At 40.5% G+C, this 20,831-nt stretch overlaps 1 protein-coding gene across 2 annotated transcripts; it reads left to right on the forward strand.

Moving 5' to 3' along the window:
- The first annotated feature begins 1,082 nt into the window (after nt 1-1,082).
- Nucleotides 1,083-20,118, forward strand: COPS5 (COP9 signalosome subunit 5). 2 transcript variants are annotated; one of them, XM_056109720.1, is made up of 8 exons: nt 1,083-1,387; nt 3,915-4,149; nt 6,015-6,143; nt 6,739-6,804; nt 7,924-8,009; nt 14,717-14,828; nt 17,543-17,691; nt 19,879-20,118. In XM_056109720.1, exons 1-8 carry the CDS (start codon nt 1,245-1,247, stop codon nt 19,961-19,963), a joined length of 1,005 nt encoding a protein of 334 aa, XP_055965695.1. In that variant the 5' UTR covers nt 1,083-1,244; the 3' UTR covers nt 19,964-20,118. The 2 variants fall into 2 exon arrangements, with proteins under 2 accessions (XP_055965695.1, XP_055965704.1); XM_056109729.1 differs by having other exon boundaries at nt 1,256-1,395.
- Nucleotides 20,119-20,831: the final 713 nt, after the last annotated feature.

The following is a 20,831-nucleotide window of genomic DNA, read 5'->3' on the forward strand; positions in this document are numbered from 1 at the left end:
CATATTACTGCAGTGCAACAGTTACAGAAGCACCTACAGATACTGGTGAAAGGAATAATCACTAGGGAGAGCAGTTAGTTTCATATAAAGCTCTCTAAACTGGTTTTATGGACTAACAGGAGATGGGGGATGGGGACGAATTTAGGCAAGGCCAAAGGAAGTTTTACGGTGATTAAAAAAAGATGAGCCTGGCAAGTCGGTACCGACCTGCAAGGCTATGAAGAACTATTGTTATCTTCCCTTCACCTCCAAAATGCGCCCAACATCTAAGCTAGGTTTTAGGGAAACAAACATTTGGTACCTGTGATTTGGAATTAACTTAGCACACCGCGCGGGGTAACAGACGAGAGTACCAAAAACAGCGTTAACAATGTGGGAGAAAACAGGGCTGCTAAAATTAATTCAGCCCTGCGGGTAGAGGTGGCTCCAGGGGGCAATGCCTAAGACTGAACTGTAAAGTATCAAAATACAGTTCATATCGATGCCATTTACTATAAACACGAAAGTCCCGTAGCCTCTTCCGAACGCTAGAGAACGCCCCTCACAAAACGTAAAAAGTAAACGTAAACGCCAGCCCGCAGGACTTTACGCATGAGCCATGAATCTTTTGGAAGCCAACTAGGATGCCATGTTTAGCCTTTTCAATCACCATCCAGAAACTACTACTAAATCGAATTTCCCAGAGGCATCCTTGTTTTCGGGGAGAATGGGGATGGGAGAGGAGGTCTTATTTTACCTAGTGCGCCTACACCAACATAAAAAGTTTCTCCCCGACTCGGACCAACGCCGCACCACCCCCACCCTCCACAGTTCAATATGGCAGAGGCCGAGCCTGCGCAGTGCCGACAAATGAAGCCCTTTACGCTCCCTGGCACGCCGTCACGCGCCTCCTTCCGGCGCAGAAGACGATACCATTCCGTCACCTCACTGCGGTTCGCCCGAATTCGCACACTTCATAGTCCTGGATATCGGGGCCTCAACATCGGCCAGAAAGAGATTCCCCCGGGTCTAAGCCGTTACTGGAAGCCGTTTACGGTGTCGCGTTTGCGAACGGCACACCCCCGCGCCGTCCCTGAATGGTCTGCACCAACTTCACCTCCGGTTCTGGGTGTCATGGCCGCCTCGGGAGTCTAGTTCGGGTGTACACCTGCGGTGGGCAGGCTCGCGAGCCCACACCCGGAGACCCAGTGGGCTCAAGTTGCGCCTGAGGTTTTGGGGGCAACGATTTCTCCGATTCCTCGGCGATGGCGGCGTCCGGGAGTGGGATGGCCCAGAAAACCTGGGAATTGGCCAACAACATGCAGGAAGCCCAGAGCATCGATGAAATCTACAAATACGACAAGAAGCAGCAGCAGGAAATCCTAGCGGCCAAGCCCTGGACTAAGGAGTGAGGAGGTCCCTGGCGAGACGCGGGGGAGGGGAGGCGTGGCAGGAGTTAATGAGTGGCTCGGAGGATGGGAGTTGAAGGGCTTGGAGAGCTAGTTTTTTTTTTTTTCTCTTAGGATGGGTGGAGAAAGAAGTAGCGCCCCAGGGATTTGGGATTTAGGGGCGCTACTTTTTTATCCTCACTGGAGGCTTGCGTTCAATTCGCCATCTGTCTTTTCCTTCTGGAGGGTATAGAACAGGGGGTGTCATTTCTCAAAGACCATATTGTCATAGATGCCACACTCTGTCTTGAACTCTGTTGGAGATTTAACACCTGTTGGGGGTCCTCCCGAAATGAAAACTGCTTCTGTTTTCAGAAATTAAGTGAACCCCAGAGTGTAAATCTGTGTGTGTGTGAGTGTGCGTGTGTGTGTGATTTCAGAGGCACTCGGAGGTCCATCCAGTCTGCCAAGTGAGATAGAAATTATATCAATAGAACCAAGAGGTCATGATCTGAGCAAAGGATATCTTTTTACCCACAGCATTTTTGTCCTTTCATAAGAGCAGATTCGATCTGGGAACGAGTGAAAAGCAGAGTCTCACGGATTGAAAGGAGTGATGATACACAATAAGCCCATACTTATCTGACTTACCATTGTTTACAAGGCAAATTTTAATTGCCCACATTTAGATTTGGGAGTGCTTTTTGGATACTTAATGTGGGCTGAGCCTGAGCTAGGGATTTTCCACATGTCCTTTTCTTTGTTTTTTGGTTTTGGTTTTTGTTTTTTATTTGGGGCCCACATCGATAGGGCTGAGGGCTCATGCCTGCCCCTTGTTAAGGGAGCACTCCTTGTGGTCTTAATTTATTTCAAGACCAGTTCTCCATATTTTTCAGTTATGATTGAAATTTATAAGAATATTTTTACCAAAAAGGCTTTTAAGAATACATTCTCTACCCTATATATGGTTTAGTTGACCTTGTTTTCTGCTTCTGTAAAAGACTACATTTTAAATTGATGTATTCTAGGAAATGTTTGGCAACTGTCAGCCTGCCTCATTTACTGATTGTGGCTCTTAATTAGATTCATCCCAGCTGCCTTGGTTTGCATCAGTGAAATGGAAAATTTTTAACATTAGTTTTGTCACACCCATTGATGACAAACTCTGAATCACCATAGTTGAAATAAAGGTACTAGGGTAACATTTCCAATTTTGATACTACAGAGAGAACACTATTCTTGAGGGAGAGGATCAGAGAGATAAGCCAACAGGTATGACACCTCACACACAGCTGACCTGGGTTCACTCCCCAGGACCCCATATAATTTCCCTAAGCTGTCAGCAGTGATCCCTGAGCAAAGAACCAGGAATAAGCTTTGAGCACTCTCAGTGTGGCCCCAAAACAAACAAACCAAGAACACAGTTCTTGGACAGTATTCTTTTTTAAGTAAGTAATAAATAACGGGGCCAAAGAGATAGTACAGCAGTTAGGTCGCTTGCCTTGCATGCAGCAGGCCCAGATTGGATCTTCAGCATCTCATATGGTTCCCTAAGCAAACCAGGAGTAATTCCTGGATGCAGAGTCAGGAGTAACCCCTGAGTATCTCTGGGTGTAGCCCCAAAACAAAACAAATGACAAAAAAAAATAGTAATAGACACTAAAGCTAGACACTTAATATTCATTATTTCATTTATTTCTTCCTAAGAGCTCTGTGAAATATCCCTATTTACATATAAATTAATTGAGGCCCAAACTTTAAGTAGTTATCTCAAGACTGTTGCTTATGTCATAGCAACGCAAGGATTGAAAGCCAGCCATGGATATCAGAGCCCAGGTTCTTTATCATGAGGCCTGGTTCGGCCCAAGAATAGTCATGAACACAGAATGATGGCATATATGGGACCTAAAGACACAGTCATTGTCACTGTCTTCCCATTGTTCATCGATTTGCTCAAGCGGGCCCAGTAACGTCTCCATTGTGAGACTTGTTACTGTGTTTGGCATATCGAATACGTTATAGGTAGCTTGCCAGGCTTTGGCGTGCGGGCTGGATACTCTCGGTAGCTTGCCAGGCTTAAGGGAGAAAAAAGTGGCTGAAGGCAACAGAACTATAGATTTGGTCCACAGAATTTAGTTTGGGTGGTAGAGGCATGTGAGGAAAGGGCTGTGGCAGACTGGAAGGGCATTTGGGACCATGGTGGTGGAAACTGGGAAGTCAGTGCCCTGGTGGTGGGTGTGCAGTTGAAATGATGTGTGCATGATACTACCATTAACAGTATTATAAATCACAATATCTCAGTAACTTCCTTTAAGGGCCAGGGAGAACCAGTTGCAATTATTCAACTGTTTTATTCTCTCCTTTTTACTTGAATAGTATAATAAAAAGGGGGACCACTTTACAAAACAATGCACATACGGTTGTTTCTACATTGTAGACACTTTCTCTCCTTTCCATCACTGTAAATTCCTTCAATACTTACTGTCTTCACTAAACTTAAGATAATCAAGAATGTTTAGTTTTTCAAATCATGCTTTTATTTTGTAGTCACCATTACTTTAAATACTGCAAAATCTCAGCGCTGGCTCTACTGAAAATGGTGATGCATGCCAGATCTGGAGGCAACTTGGAAGTGATGGGCTTGATGCTGGGCAAAGTGGACGGTGAAACCATGATCATTATGGACAGTTTCGCTTTACCTGTAGAGGGCACTGAAACCCGAGTAAATGCTCAGGCTGCTGCATATGAGTACATGGCCGCATACATAGAAAATGCCAAACAGGTAAAAAAAAAAAAAAAGAAAAGAAAAAGTTTTGCCCTACAGTTTAGTTTCTGCAAATTTAAAGTCTCATAGCAGCTTCTGATTTTGTAAACAAAACTATCCTCTTTACATTGAAATTTATACTCTATTTTCAACAATTTATATGAAATGTATGAGATGATAGGAAATGAAATGTATGAAATGAACGTGGATTTTTTAAAAAATAAATTCTCACATTCAGAAAGTCTAGGCCATAGAGATAGAACAGGAATTAAGGCACTTGCCTTGCATGCAGCTGATCCCAGCACCTCATGATCTCCTGAGCACCTCTGAGTGTGACACAAAACCACTTCTTCCCCTGCAAAAAAAAAAATAAAGGTAGATCCTGAGAGTTCCTGTCACAATCAGTAAAAGAATTAGAACTCTGAGGTTTTGAACTAATTAGTGGTAATCATTTTATAATATGTATATATCAGATCACTATTGTAGTAGCTAAAATATGTTATATTTCAATTATATCACAATAAAAATTCTTGAATATAAAAAGTTGTCACTCATTATCATGTGTTTGTTTGGGAACTGAGGAGCTAGCTAAGAAGGCTCGAGTACATGTTTCATCCCAACATGTACATGTTTCATCCCAGCATGATCCCCCGAGCACCACAGGAGCATGCCCTAGGTACTGCTAGGTATGGCCTCAAACAGAAATGTAAAGTCTTTGTTTTATGGGAGCCACACCTGGTAGTTCCTCAGGAGCTGTTGCTCGTTATGTTCAGGGCTGGTGCTGAGTGACCATAGGCAGTGCCAGGGATCAAACCAGTGTTTGGCCGCTGCAAGGCAAGCACCATAACATGAATCCTGTATTATCTCTCCATTCCCTAATGTACAGTCTTAAGACCAAAAGCTTGGAAATAATCTAAATGTGCCCAAATGTAAAAATAAATAATGTAAATTTCTCCACTATCTAAAAGTAGAATGTACCTGTTTGGTATGATTTGATAATTTTTGAAGTATGGGAATGCTCGAAAATTTTGCTTATAAATTAATATGAATATTTGTACCCCGGCCCAAAAAATCTCACCATATGGAAATGATCTACTTAACAGATAGTGGGAGGAATCTGTTTTGTACAATGATCTGCTAGCCAGCCTTTAAGATAGATAGATACACACAAACACACAGACACAGTTGTTTTTGGTTTTTTTTTTCTTTTTGGGTCACACCCGGTGATGCTCAGGGGTTACTTCTGGCTCATGCACTCAGGAATTGCTCCTGGCAGTGCTCAGGGGACCATATGGGATGCTGGGAATCAAACCTGTGTCGGTCATGTTGGCTGTGTGCAAGGCAAATGCCCTACCCGCTGTGCTATCACTCCAGCCCCAACACAGTTGTTTTTAATGAAACAAAAATATTTTGAAGGGAAAACTAGAATATGGAATATTGTGTTTTTGTTAATTGACATACATATAAAAACTTTTATATGTAAAGAATATCTCCACAGTCATGTGTAAGTGACTGGTAATGATATTATCTAGACAGAAAAGCTGGATAAATTGCCAGGAAAAGAAGCAAGAAGATCAAAATACCCACACTGTACTGATATTTTTGTCTTGTACTTTGTAACCTGTATTTAAAATAAAGTTGGGGATTAATGTTACAGGGATTAAGGCACCAGCCTTGCATTTCATCAACGCAAGTTCGTTCTGACCTTAGCACCGCATATGATCCCTTGAGCATGGCCGGAGTGCTCTCCAAAAATAAATAAATTAAAAATAAATTTGAATGTAATAGATACTATGAGCTATGCTGCAAAATATTCTTTTCCCATGTTCTGTAAACAGTATCTCTAAGATTAAACCTCAAGCTCCTTTGCCTTTGTTTGTTAGGTTGGCCGTCTTGAAAATGCAATTGGCTGGTATCATAGCCACCCTGGCTATGGTTGCTGGCTTTCTGGGATTGATGTCAGTACTCAGATGCTGAATCAGCAGTTCCAGGAACCATTCGTAGCAGTTGTAGTAAGTATTTCAACAGTTTTAATTAAGTTCTAATGAATATTCTTCGCAGGAGTCACACTGAGAAAAATAAAACAGTCAAGAGCCAGGTTCTCGCATCAGTTTGCCTATGTTTGGATCCATTTAGAAACCGGAGATTTGAATGAATTAATCTCTCTGCATATCTTCCCCCTTAAAATATGGGTGATCTAGCATCGTGGTCTCAGTTCTCTGCGTGTTAAGGCATTTAGCCAATGGTGACTGAACTGAGTAACTCAGGAATTACTAGAGCTACTCTTTTATGCTTACTGTTTTAGATGCAGTACAGGCTATATGAGGAAGATAGAAATTATAATGTATTGAAATTTTTTAAATGAACAAATATTCAAATATCATTTAATGGTACAGTAATTACATCTAATTTCTAAATTATGAGACATTTCTAACAGCCATTTTAATGACTTATGGGTTAGGGTTCTGGTTTTTTTTTTCCATTTTGGTTATTTTAATTATTTTGCATAGGAGTAGCGTATATGTATGTATTTCTAGGTTTTTAATATTTAACAGAAGTATATGATGATTTTATAATCAGAAGACTTTTATTATATTTCCCTTATAGATTGATCCAACAAGAACAATATCTGCAGGTAAAGTCAATCTTGGAGCCTTTAGGACATACCCAAAGGTAATTTTTCAAATTATACATACTTTTATTTTTTAAATCCTAAATATTTGAATTAAATTTTTTTTGGCAATTTTGGGGGGGTCACACCTGGCATTGCTCAGGGGTTACTCCTGGCTCTGCATTCAGGAATTACTTCTGGCATTGCTTGGGGGACCATATGGGATGCTGGGGATTAAAGCCGGGTTCACTGTGCTGTGACCCTGAACCCCTTGAATTAACTTTAAAGATGTGTTTTGATTGGAATTTCATTCTGTCCTAAAGTAGTTTAGTAATTAGAAGTTATCCATCAGGGGCTGGAGCGATAGCACAGCGGGTAAGGCGTTTGCTTTGCATGCGGCCCACCCGGGTTCAATTGCCGGCATTCCATATGGTCCCCTGAGCACCGTCGGGTAATTTCTGAGTGCAGAGCCAGGAGTAACCCCTGTGCATCTCCAGGTGTGACCCTAAAAGCAAAAAAGAAGAAAGTTATCCATCAAACTTCCACAAATTGTGCCTAGCAAAAAAATAATAGTTCCGCTAGATATTGTTAATTTTACGAGATTCACATCCTCATTTGTTTATAACTGTTTGTATGCAAAGAATAGTCTGATGGTATTAAAGAAACAAGAGAGGCAATACATCTGTTTCCTTCTGCAGCAACAGCAGGCAGGCTGAAATATATATTAGCACAAGTGTACATCCACCTAAGTAAGAGAATAATGAATTGGGCAGCCAGACCCAGATTATACCACAGATGGGGTTGAGGGAGGGTATTATGCATCACTCATTGTTTCATTTTTTCAGAATGTGTTTTTTGTTGCTTTTTGGTTTTTTGGGGGAGAGCATGGGGATCACATGTGACAGGGCTTAGAGCTTACTCCTGACTCTGCTTGGGGTCACTCCTATTTGGGTTCAGAAAACTACATGGGGTACTAAGGATCAAACCAGGGTAAACTACATGCAAAGCAAGCAAGTGTCTATTGTTTTGCCTGAACTGCCTTCTGGCCCCACATTAGAATGTTTATGTTCAGGATTTGGCTCCCCCAAATTAATATTTTTATAAAGAAAAATTTGCACAGAAATATGCTTTTTCTTTCTTTTCTTTCCAGTAATCTTCCATTTTTCTTCATCTCTGTTTAGGGCTACAAGCCTCCTGATGAAGGACCTTCTGAATATCAAACTATCCCACTTAATAAAATAGAAGACTTTGGTGTACACTGCAAACAGTAAGTAATTTGAAAATATATCTGATGTCTAAATCATCATAAGAAATTAGAGATTATATGGTCTAAAGCTTTTTTTTAAAGCAAAATAGTTATTATTGAAACTTATTTAGAAAGATGTGAGGTGAGGCAAAGGGAGAAGTTTGTGTTCAAGTGAGAACACAGCCTTCTCCAAATTGCAAATAGGCAAGTAAAGAAACATAAAAAAGAAAGCAACAATGAGAAGCCCAGGTACTCAGGATCAGTGATAGCAAACTCCAAGCCTCAAGGGATAGGGGATGGGCCAGTCCTTCTCATCTCCCCATCCCTATGAGACCCTGGAGGTTACGCCCACTAACTGTCTCCAGCTGCTACTTAAGCTCCTTAATGGCGTTGATCTAGAGAAACACAAAAGAATCTCAGGATGAGAAACACAAAAGAATCTCAGAACTGAGGCAGCTCACTGCAGAGATTTCCCTAGATCTAAGTTATGTAAAATTTTTAAATTCCAGGAGCAGCGCTGCTCTCATGGAGGCATGACATCTTATGCTATTCATAACAAACAATACAAAATAAATAATCTAGCATCTGCCTTTTTGGCAGTTTTGTTTGATTGTTGGTTTATTTGTTTTATGTAGGAGTACTGCTATTTATTCAGCCACTGATTAACTGATTGAATTGGGTATGAACTCCGCCTTACTTTTTTTTTTCATTTTTTATAATTTTATTTATTGAATCACCGTGAATCACCGCTTTCAGCTTTAAGTCTTGGTCATACAATGAAACACCCATACCTTCGTTCTCCACCCCCCAAAACCCCAGTATAACCCATTGCACACCCTCCGCCTACCTGTGGGGCAGATGATTTCCACATTACTCTCTCTCTACTTTGATTACATTCAATATTTTGACACCAGACCCACCATTATTATTTGGGATTTTATCCCAACACTCAGATCTGCTGAAAAGGCAACAGTAAACAATTTGTTTTCTATTGCTGGTTATGAATAGCGTATGATGTCACGTGGCTGCAGTAGTGGATGCTCGAGTTTGAAATTCCGAAACTTTAACAATTAAATCTGGAGGGATTTCTGCCCAAACCTGCTGGGTTCCAAGATTTGTTTCTGAGTCTCTGGGATCATGGCCATTAAACGGCTTGAACAGGAGCTAGACAGGCCATTTGTGGGTGGCAACTCAGGGTCTCGCTGGGGTGGGAGGGAAAGGGCTGGCTCTACCCCCATCCCGTGAGGCCCTGCATGTCTCATCACTGCGGGCCCAAACCTGACTGTCCAATGGCGTCTGGCGAATGGTAGCCACCAAGCTGCCTGGGGGAGCAGGTGGAGGCACAGCACCCTCTTCTCCCAGAGAGACCCGGCGACAGTAACCTACTGCGTGGTCCGGACGCATTTCTGCCAAAAGCCACTGGGTTCCGAGATTTGTTTCTGAGTCTCTGGGATCATGGCGTTAAGCAGCTTGATCAGGAGCCAGAGAGGCCATTCGTGTGCAGCGACTTGGGGTCTCGTTGGGGTGGGGAGGAAAGAGCCGGCTCCACACCATCCCATGATGCCCTATGTGTCTTGTCACTGCGGGCCCAAACCCAACTGTCCAGTGACCTCTGGAGGATGGCGGCCACTGGGCCGCCACAGGAAACAGGCCAAAGCACGAAACCTATTCCCCCCTTCAGTGGCCCAGCGACAGTAACCTACTGTGGGGTCCGGACGCGTTTCTGCCAAAAGCCTTCAAGTTTCGAAATTTGTTTCTGAGTCTCTGGGATCATGGCTGTCAAACAGTTCGAACAGGAACCAGAGAAGCCATGCCTCCAATTATATAGCTGAGCCAGAGGTGGTTTGTGGGTGTGTCTCCCTCATACCTAACTTTTGGCTGTTTACTTTCTTGGTAAACTTTGGCCCAAGCTTTTTGGGGTCTGGCCAAAGGCACAGCAGCAATTTTGGGGTATCTGGAAGTCTGAAGGCGCCATCAGGCTGCTGGTGCACTCGCCTCACAGGTACAGATTGACCTGCTGGCGGCACCATACCCCACTTTTTGGCAGTTTTGAATGGTGGCAGGAAAATTCAAAATAATGGTGGTGGGAATGTATAATGGTAGTGGTGGGACTGGTGTCAAAATATTGAATTCAATCCATTATTGTGAATAACTATGAAAAAAAATTTTTTTAAAAAAAGCAAGCTACATTTTATTTTTAAGGGAGAACATGAGGTTGAAGAGCAAGCCTAAATTTAGTCTGATTTTACTCATAAGAAAAAAGATGAAAATTCATTTTCTAATATTTTTTAAAGTAGGGCTAGAAAAGTTGCTCAGTGGGCTGAGCAGGAAGCCCTGGTTCCATCCCTGGTTCCCTAAGCACTGCCAGAAGCAATCCCCAAACAAAGAGCCAGAGTGGCCCCTGAGCATAATGAGGTGGAGCCTGAAAACCAAGAAAATAATACTAAGAAATGCACATCTAGGAGATTGTTCAAATAGTTCATCAATAATTGTTTTGGGTGGGAGACCTCCCAGGCAGTATCAGAAGGTCCAGGCCATTCTTGGCAATGCTTGACACAGCCATGCCAGTCTGACAGGTCCTGGGCCATCAGGGCCATGTCAGTGTTGCCTGATAGTCACTAAGGCTACATTCAGCAGTGCTGGGCCTTCGGTGCCTTAAACTCAGCCCGGCACATGCACTTCAGCTTTCTGAGTGCACTCCCTGACCTCATTAATAATCGTTTTGATCTTATCTGTGATTTTCTCTTTTATAAAACCATAAACGTTTGATTACTATAAAAGATATTTGGCCCGTTAATGAAATCTGTTGTTAAGATAAGAGTTGTATTCAGGGCCAGTGATGCTTACATATTTATAGCCCTTGGCCGGGGAGATGACCACAAGACTGGAGGGGCACAGATGCTGGGCACCTGGTTTGATGCTTCAGTCACCAAGACTGCAGAGTGTGCCCCTCCCCACCATAAAATGAGAGAACTAGATGTCTGCAGCCCTCAGAAGAACCAGATTCCAAACAAAAATTCTTCCTAAGTATTTTCACTTCAGAAGTTAAAATAAAATTTTTTAAACACTGAATTTTATACCTAAGGTTGTGAATGTTATGTTTATTATATCTCAATTTTTGTTTTCTCCACTCAAAATACATGCTGCCATTTCTCTTTTTAACACTTGAACTGAAGCCATTGCCCTTTGGAGCCTGAGCTAAATCAACCTTCTACAAGTTTTCCTGCTCTGCCCTTCGCTGCTGAAGTGTGTCAGCCAGGTGGAGTCTCTTAAAATATATGTCAGTGTATAATTCTAGGAAAGTCTCATGTCTCACAAGAAATGAGATTTATTATCCATCATGGACCACACAACCATATGATCTAGAGCTTATCTTCTATCACTGAACCTTTTTTCTCTCCAGGGCAGATCACAATGCACACCCCAAGTCTGTTTTAAACATAGAATGTATTGTAAATGTTAAATGATCTTATCTTTAAGGAACATTAGTAGAAATGGAATACAAGGTTTTCTCTATATTAGCGTAAATGTTATCAGTGTTATATAGCACATGGTTTTAAAAGTCTAATTGTTCTGTGGCCAGAACAATAGACGGTAGGTAGGATGCTTGCCTTGCACATGGCCTGCCTGGATTCGATCCCCAGTATCTGATATAGTCCCCTGAGCCCACCAGGAGTGATTCCTGAGTGCAGAGCCAGGATTAAGCCCTGAGCATTGCTGGGGTGTAGTTGAAAAACAAAAAGTCTAGTTATTTGGGAAATATGATAAATAACAACCTTCTGCCCTTTCTCATGTCCAGACATGGTCAAATTATTAGAAATTATTTTTGTATTATCTCCATATCTCCAAGCAGCGTACTAATAGTGCTAGTTCTTGATTTTCAGTTCTAGATAGTTTTTGTTACTGACTTCCTATACAGATGAGGATTAAGCTCCACAGATAATTTTAAATATTCTTTCAGCTGTACTGCTGAGATTTGCAACAAATCATTACATATTAGACCAAAAATAATAATAATAATAAGACATTGCATCAACAACTACAGAATTGAAACAGTAATTACATTAAGGTGATCCAGAATTTTTGGCACATCAAAACTATTCTAAACCTTCAATTTTGAGTTCCCTTGCTTTCCATCTTTGTAACTTTAAATATCTATTGCTGTGCCCATGCTAACAAATCTTTTTTCCCTTAAAAAAAAAAGTCTCAGAGGTACAACCCCTTCTGTATTGTGAGGGATAGATAGGGTGCTCCCAGGGGTGCTCATTGATGCATGCAGTGCCAGAGATTAAACAGGCTCTCCAGTGTGACTCACATCCTTTGAGCAATTCTCCCTGACCACCCCTTTCTAAATCTTTTCTCTTGAGCCCCTGCCTACTCCCTTCGCTGTATAAACCCCCTCTAATGGACTCCTTTCTTAACTATTATCTTAAATGGATACACTATACATCTAAAAAATACAGTTTTTAATTTTAAACACAACTTTATCCTTCCTCAGCCACTCATCATGTATACTTCTGAGTAAGGTTTTAACTTTCTGAGTCTACTTCTTTATACAGAAAATAATAAGAGTGAGGGAAAGAGTGCAGAGGTTAGATGTTTGCCTTGAATCCATTCAACTCCAGTTCAAATCCCTCGCACACATATGGTCCTCTGGGCACTGTCAGGGGTCACCGTCAGTAATAGGCAGGGATACTCCCTGAGCACTCCAAGATCTCACTCAAGAAAATACCTGAAACAAAATTTGAGAACAATAAATCTCTCTGATTATAAGAAGATTGATGAAAATATATATATAGATACCAGGACATAATAAATGCTCAATAATTAAACTATTTGATTTATACAGATCACTAGCTTCATCTTTTCTATATTTAGATATTCACAGAAGACTTCTTTATAGAAAAATCTTTACTTAATTCGGATAGCCTTAAATATTTATTCTTCCTTACATTTTCTTTTTGGTCAGTGGGAGTGGGGAGGCCAAAACTGCCAGTACTCAGGGCTTACTCCTGGCTCTATGCTCAGGGATCACTCCGGAAGGTAGTTGGCCTGTATTTGGTGGTAGAGATCAAAACCACGTTAGCTGCGTGCAAGGCAAGTGCCTAACCCCTGTACTATTTCTCCATCCCCCCCTTTCATATTTCTTTTCTTAAACTTAACCAATAAGCTGTGTGCCTTTTGAACCATTAGCCTGAATCTCACTCTTTATCTTATTGCTTCTGCCCTGCTATAGAGGCGCCTTTGTGGCATCCTTGTCCATTTCTCTGCTCTGACAGTCCTGCCACAGCCTGCTTTCTAAAACATCCCTCTGGCCATGTCATTGCTGTGTTAAACACCATCTATGAGTCACAAGTTGAAATTCTTCAACTTCCTTTTATGTGATATCTTTCAGCAGCTAGAACCCAACATAGCTTTTTAGTTTTCCCTCTTGCTGAAAGTGTCCCAGCAACTTGATTCATTAACTCCTTTCATCTCTTGCCTTTGTGTATATGTTGTTTAGTTTCTGTTTTGTTCTTTTATGGTGCTAGAGATGAAACCAAGACTTCACACATATAGGCATGCATTCCTCATCCTGTTAGGCATAACTGTATCCCTAGGCTCCCTTAGTGTTTTGAAGTGCTCTGCCATTTATACTCCTTATTCTCCAAAATACAAACTCCTAAGGGTAATTCTGAATCCTGCCTGCTCCCTGGGGCTAGTTCAAACTATGTGTTTCTAGCCCTAAATAACCATTTCAGCTACTCTGTACTAAGAACACTTATTATCTTTAATTGGTAGGTGATCGTATCTATATATGTACTGTAGCATTACATTCATTATATATCATTGTTATTCATTATATATTATTAAATTATCTGTGTGGAATCATACCATTTAAATGCTCCACCAGGAAAATAAGTCACTTGTATTACTTTGTCTCCATTGATGTTAAAAACTTAGTAAGATTTCTTAAATATGTATTACTTTTTAAATTGTGTTTTTCAGGCACTTAACCAAATTTTCTTTGCCAGTTCTAATTTTAAATTAAGCACCTTTGGAACTGGTAATAATTCTTAAAGGTACCTTAACTGCCAACCTTAGAATTGGTTTTTCAAAATACAACAGATCATAGTAAAAGGATTAGAAAAGGAGTTATGAGAAATCCATGTGTCCTTTAAAGTATTATTGAAAACCTTACAAGGGCCACAGAGATAGCTCAAATAGCTGAGTACCTGGCTGGAACCCCAGCTCAATCCCAGCATGTTCCCCCTAAGTATCGCCTAAAAAGTCCCTAAAACCAAACAAAGAAAACCTAATAAAAATTATAGTTCACCTTAGGTAGTTTGATAAGTTTATGTGACATTAACTCAACATTAACATATGTAAGCATATTACATGTTATTCAGAAGTTTTGAGCAGTTGTTCACATCTTAGGCCTTAGAATAGGAAGAAATGTAATACAAAAAAGTTTAAGAAACAACTGAAACCCAAGCACAACAACTTATAAGCCTACAACTGTACTTCATGGTGTTTCACTAATAAAAAAAAAAGAAAAAAGTTAAAGAAACAGAAGATTTGAGGCTGTACCTCTAAAAAATAAGAATGGTTACTTGTTATATTGGACAAAATACATGACTATTTGCTTATAAATTGTACTTCATTTAAATTTGACAAATTACTTTTACATGCTAGATTAAAAACAAATTTTTTGTTTTACTTACTAAATTTGTACTTCTGTTTTATAGATACTATGCTTTAGAAGTGTCATATTTCAAATCCTCTTTGGATCGAAAATTGCTTGAACTTTTGTGGAATAAATACTGGGTGAATACATTGAGTTCCTCCAGCCTGCTTACTGTAAGTATTAATGCCTGCAGAGAATGCATTTGAATTTTGCCTGAGCAGCATAACTTATTTAATACCTGAAATTCTTTCCTGGAAAGGCTACACTATGAAAGACAACCAGGGCTAGCTAGAGTCAGATTCTGCTTGAGGAAAGCTCAACTTGCACAAGAGGCCAAATCATTGTTTGTGTCATATATCCTGAAGACCACATCTAAATGGCAAGTCTGGTGCCCAGATGAGGGGGGAGGTCTGCAGCTGCCTTGCAGAGGGAAATACAGATAGAATGTCAAGGGCAATAGTCCCCACCCTCTCTACAACTTCTGCACCATCTGCTACCCCTTCCTAGGTCCCCCAGACCGAAGAAGCCTTTTCCACAGCCCTCTCAAACCCAGGGCATGCCCCCAAGAAATCCAGACAGATTTTTAATTAAATCAGGGATCGAAGATTATCTCTGATTACAAGTTATATAAGATACACAACCAAAATACCTTGGGGGCGGGGGTGGGGGGTGGAGGGAATTCATGCAAGCCACAGAGGCCAGAGGCAGGGCTTGCTTAAGGCAAAGTTAAATTTACTCTATTGTCAGGTCTTGGTATACTTCACTCAGCCTTATATCATTTTTCAGTTACATTTATTTCGTTGACAGGTCTTGGTACTTCACTCAGCCTTATACATTTGGCTTCAGTTTCAGGCTTCATGTGAAAGCACTAGCTTCAAACTTCCTAACTCTCACGTTCAGACACACCACATCCAACACATTCCTCAGCTCAGTTTTATTGTATCTTGCGCTTTGCCTAGGTCACATGTCCATCCTTGAGCCTGTTCTGGGAAAATACATTAGATGTGTCTTTTCCTTAGAGGCAAATATACTCATAACAGCCAGGAGTGACACCTGTTGGCAGGAGAAAACACTAAGACCAGAGCAGACTGAAAGCTCTGTGTAAAGGCCGACAGTTCTGCCTGCTCGGCCTCAGCTATCCCTGCACTACAGCACTGCATATAGTGAGGACGTTAATAATTAAGAAAAGGTCAAATTCTGTTTATTTTTCTTTGTGGTTTTATATTCAAACATCGCAGCAACTTAAGGCAGGAGTTGGAGGGGATGTGTTCAGTTTATCCCTTTCCTCAGCTATAAAGTATATAACCAAGAAGATTACATACTTTATACACGAAAAAAAAGTTATTCTGATTTAAGAAATTAGTGTAACTTTCTGCCAGTCTACAACTTTATGGCTAACCCCAAGTGGAAGAGGGTAAAAAAGGCTGGCAATATGAAAGATAGCTCATGAAAATCTCTTTACAATATCACCATTAAATATATATTTAACAATCTAAATTTTTTTAAAAGTATGAGATAATTTTTTTAAATAATATGTGTTCCAGCTTAGCAAATGTGCTGTGACCATATGAAAATACAGTACTCTAAGTCAATTGAAAACCACTGATCTTAACACATTCAGTTTAATGCAGTGATTTTGCAACTGCCAGTCAATGGACCAGGGCTGTTCTGCTCATATAAAAAAGTTGAGAACCACTGCCTAAATTATAATGTGGTTATAGTTAGATGATTTTAGATGTGAGAGTTTGTACGTGCTCGCACAGATACATCTATTTTTCCAGGAACCAATTGTACAGGCTCAAGTATGCAAGGTTTGTGCTGTACCATTGAGCTATATCAGACACTCCTTCCTTCTTTATATTGTTGTGCATTTTCAGTAGTAACAACTTTATAATCAAAAAAGTTAAAGTGTCAAGGTTTTTTTTTTTTTTTTTTTTTTTGCTTTTTGGATCACACCCGATAATGCACAGTATTTACTCCTGGCTCTGCACTCAGGAATTACTCCTTGCGGTGCTCAGGGGACCATATGGGATGCTGGGAATCAAACCCAGGTTGGCTACATGCAAGGCAAACGCCCTACCCGCTGTGCTATTGCTCCAGCCCCAAAGGGTATTATTTTTAATTGTCATAACTACTAATTCTGGAAGTTCAAGGACAGTCTCAAGAACTTATGTACACACACACACCTACACACACATATATAATCTTAGTTTAATCTTCCCAGTATCCTCAACATAGAAAGTATTATTTTTCTAGGGAGTAACTCAGTGATAGTGCTTTACTTGTGTAAAATCCTGGGTTCATTCTCTGGCACCCTCCTTTTCCCCCACCAATATAAAGAAAATACTGGAACCAAAGAAATAGTACAAAGGTTAAGGCCTTGCATGCACCTGACCTGGGTTCTATTCCTGGCATCCATATGGTTCTCCCAAGTCCCACAAGGCATGATGTCTGAGTCAACCCCAAGCACAACTAGGTATGACCCAGAAACCAAAGAAAACGAATATATTGTCTTTCTCCCCAGTTTTTAGGAAGGCCTCAAGATCCAGAAAAGTAAAGACATTCCTCCAACTAATCTGAAAACTAGATTTCTGTACTTCAAAACCTCTCAGAATAATAAGTACTAAAGTTGAGCAGTTAAGGGCAGGTGGGGAGATTCCTAATTTAATCTTGAAATTATAAAAGGAAAAAAATCTACATCAGAACTGCTTGAACTTCAAATCAGGTTTGTGGTATAATTTGACTTCCTACTTCATTGACTGTCCACTTAGGTGTCACAGTGGAATTCTCTATAAATGAAATGTGCTAGAGAAGAAAAGTTAAATAAAATGCAGATATTATTAGCAGTTTTGTATTGTGTACTGATCCAATATGATTTTCTCTACAGAATGCAGACTACACCACAGGTCAGGTCTTTGATTTGTCCGAAAAGCTAGAGCAGTCAGAAGCCCAGCTGGGCCGTGGAAGTTTCATGTTGGGTTTAGAAACACATGACCGAAAGTCAGAAGACAAACTTGCCAAAGCTACACGAGACAGGTAAGAACAACTCTTTACTATAACTTTTGTTTCAAGATTTGTGAATAGGGTTGAAGGGTGGGGCACTTGCCTTGCATGTGGCTGACCCGAGTCAGTCCCTGATATCCCATATGGTGCCCCAAGCACCACTCATGGCCAGCCTCGTTGAGCTGAGCACATGCAGGAGCAAGGCCCAGACACAGAGCTGAAATAGCCTCAGAGCTGCCGAGTATGCCCAACCCCCGCCCCTAAGAATAATAATAATTGCAAAATCATATCCTACTTGTGATGTTCTCTTCTGAGAAATTTAAATTTGTTTATAAAAGTTCAGATTTTTCTATGTTTTAAATGACTAAATATCAGAGAAATTACTGTAGCTCTTATTCTTAAGTTATCCTTTGGGTAGCCACTTCATGTACCAAATTTCACAATCAAGAGTTTGAGAGATAGAACACAGCGTGTAGGGCACCTGCCTTGCATGCTGTAGACCCAGGTTTTATTCCTGGCATCCCATGTGTTCCTCTGAGCCTACCAGGAATGATCCCTGAACACATAACCAGGCTGGGTGTGCCCCTCCCCCCACAAAAAAAGAGTTAAGAAGAAATGTACGGTTGTTCTCAATAACTTGGAAAATAATTGTGTGCTACTTCAGATATAATAGGAAAGATTACTAAATCATACCTACTTTCACAAAAAGTTGGTTTTTGTATTGTGGGCCACGTCCAGCAGTACTTGGGGCTGTTCCTGACTTTGTGCTGGGTTGTTGCTCCAGGCAGTGCCAGTGGAATGGGGGAAGAAGGACATCAGTCACTTACATCTCTTAGGCCTACTTTCACCAAAAAAAAAAAAAAAATGTGATTTTTTTAATGTGATAGAGATGAGGAGGGAGGAAAAAGTATGCTGGCATCTGTATGAACAAATGCTTTGTTACCATATTAAGAAAAACTTGGCTAGTCACTGGGCTGGAGCAATAGCACAGTGGGTAGGGCATTTGCCTTACTTGTGGCTGACCCGGGTTGGATTCTTCCTTCTTCCACCCCTCTTGGAAAGCCCAGCAAGCTCCCGAGAGTATTTCACCTGCATGGCAAAGCGTGGCAAGCTACCCGGGACATATTCGATATGCCAAACGCAGTAACAACAAGTCTCACAATGGAGATGTTACTGGGCCCGCTCGAGCAAATTCATTGAACAATGGGAGGACAGTGCTACAGTGCTAGCGAGTCAATAAGAAAAATAAAGGAGAAGTGACAACAAAGTATGTTGGGTTTAATTACCTCATTACTTTTTTTACATCAGTTTATTAAAGGTGGAGTTAGTGAATTGGATTACATATTCTTGGTGGTATGTTTAATGTTTGAGTACTTACTCTGAGTTACTGATACTTGCTCTCATCTGAATGATTTTTTTAAATTTTATCTTCACCTGTATCAATTTCTTTTATTTTTATTTTTATTAAATCACCGTAAGACACAACTTACAAAGCTTTCATGTTTGAGTTTCAGTGATACAATTATCGAACACCTATCCCTCCACTAGTGCATATTTTCCACCACCAATGTCCCCAGTATCCCTCCCCCATCCCAACACTCCCCCTGCCTCTATGACAGACAATTTCCCCTATATTCTTTCTCTATTTTTGGACATTATGGTTTGCACTATAAATGCTGACATCTCAATTTCTTATGAAGGAAAATTTTCACTAAGAAGATGTCTCCAATTATAGAATAAAAGTAGGAAGGACAAAAATATTAGTGAAAAGGAAGGGAATTTTCTTTTTCAGGTAACTACAAAATTGAATATTGATGCGGTCTTTTATTTTTTTACCAATTCCATAATTTAAGTCCTTTAACTTTTTAATTGGGGGATAAAGTGATAGTCTTAAAAGTTTTTAATTCTAAGTAATAGCAATAGATTTGAATGTAATATTAGAATCCATTTATAAATATAAATTATATATGACTTAAGCCAACTTTTCTCTAACCTGCTAGCAAATATAAAATTAACATATCAATTTGAGTATTTGTGAGAATTTACATTGTCATTCTCTGTAAAGGGGCTGATAAGTACCGAATGAACTTGCAGAAGGCTGTCAGCACATCCACATGGGTATGGTTAGAGTAGTATGAACAGAACCATGGAAATGGAAGAAAGTTGAATGTTTGAAACAGTTTTCAGTTTGTGACCTGTTATTTGTTTTTGTCTTTTCAGCTGTAAAACTACCATAGAAGCTATCCATGGATTGATGTCTCAGGTTATTAAGGATAAACTCTTCAATCAAATTAACATTGCTTAACTGATTCTTGAGATTTGCTTTTGCCCGAAAGCCGTATGAGAAAAACACTCAAGTAACACTTTCAAAACCAGTAACCAAAAGTCCAATTAGAAGTATAAGGTGCTCTGACGTGTCCTGAATAGTGACATCCCATAATAAAACTCTTTAAAACGAAATCATTCTTTCATTGTTTCGTGGGAAGGGTTCCTTTTTTTTTCTAGTAACCTAAAGTATTCTTGAAGATGAGGGAAGGATTTGTTGTTCTGGAGGCCACACCCACCAGAACCTCAGGGCCTCTTCTTGGCTGGAGTGAGCATTTCACTGCCCTGACAGTGCTTAGCAGATCCTATGTGTTGCCTCGGATGTAAGACTGGCTACTTGCAAAGCCAATGCCTTACCTTACCTCATGTACTATCTGCAACCTTGAGGGAAATAAATATTATTAGCATCTTCCCAAATTTTTTGTAAGTGGAGGTCCCCTGGACACCCATGCTGATGGCCATTCTCCACACGCTCAGGGACAAGCCTCACCCACTAGTGAGCCTATTCCTGGACTGCACACCTCTTATACCTCACACCACTCATACACCATGAGAAGCGCACTGTATTTGATGGGGTTTAAAGTAGAAGACAATCTTAGAGGAAAATATATATAAAATGTATACACACACACACACACACACAAGGCTCAACCCTTAACAACATATTCACTGTCACTGTCATCTTGTTGTTCACTGATTTACTCAAGCGGGTGCCAGTAATGTCTCCATTCGTCCCAGCCCTGAGATTTTAGCACCCTCTCCCTTACTTGTCTTTCCCAATGCTACCATATTGGAGGCTCTTTCAGGATCAGGGAAATGAGACCTGTTATTGTTACTGTTTTTGGCAT

The sequence above is a fragment of the Sorex fumeus genome, unplaced genomic scaffold, assembly GCF_029834395.1.
Source record: "Sorex fumeus unplaced genomic scaffold, SorFum_2.1 ptg000002l, whole genome shotgun sequence".
Classification (NCBI taxonomy): Eukaryota; Metazoa; Chordata; class Mammalia; order Eulipotyphla; family Soricidae; genus Sorex; species Sorex fumeus.

What these genes read in the sequence shown, in the direction of transcription:
- COPS5 (XM_056109720.1), top strand. Translation starts at nt 1,245, where the DNA reads ATGGCGGCGTCCGGGAGTGGGATGGCCCAGAAAACCTGGGAATTGGCC. An exon ending in ACATAGAAAATGCCAAACAG is followed by an intron (nt 4,150 to 6,014) that starts GTAAAAAAAAAA and finishes TTTGTTTGTTAG; the next exon opens with GTTGGCCGTCTTGAAAATGC. An exon ending in AACCATTCGTAGCAGTTGTA is followed by an intron (nt 6,144 to 6,738) that starts GTAAGTATTTCA and finishes TTTCCCTTATAG; the next exon opens with ATTGATCCAACAAGAACAAT.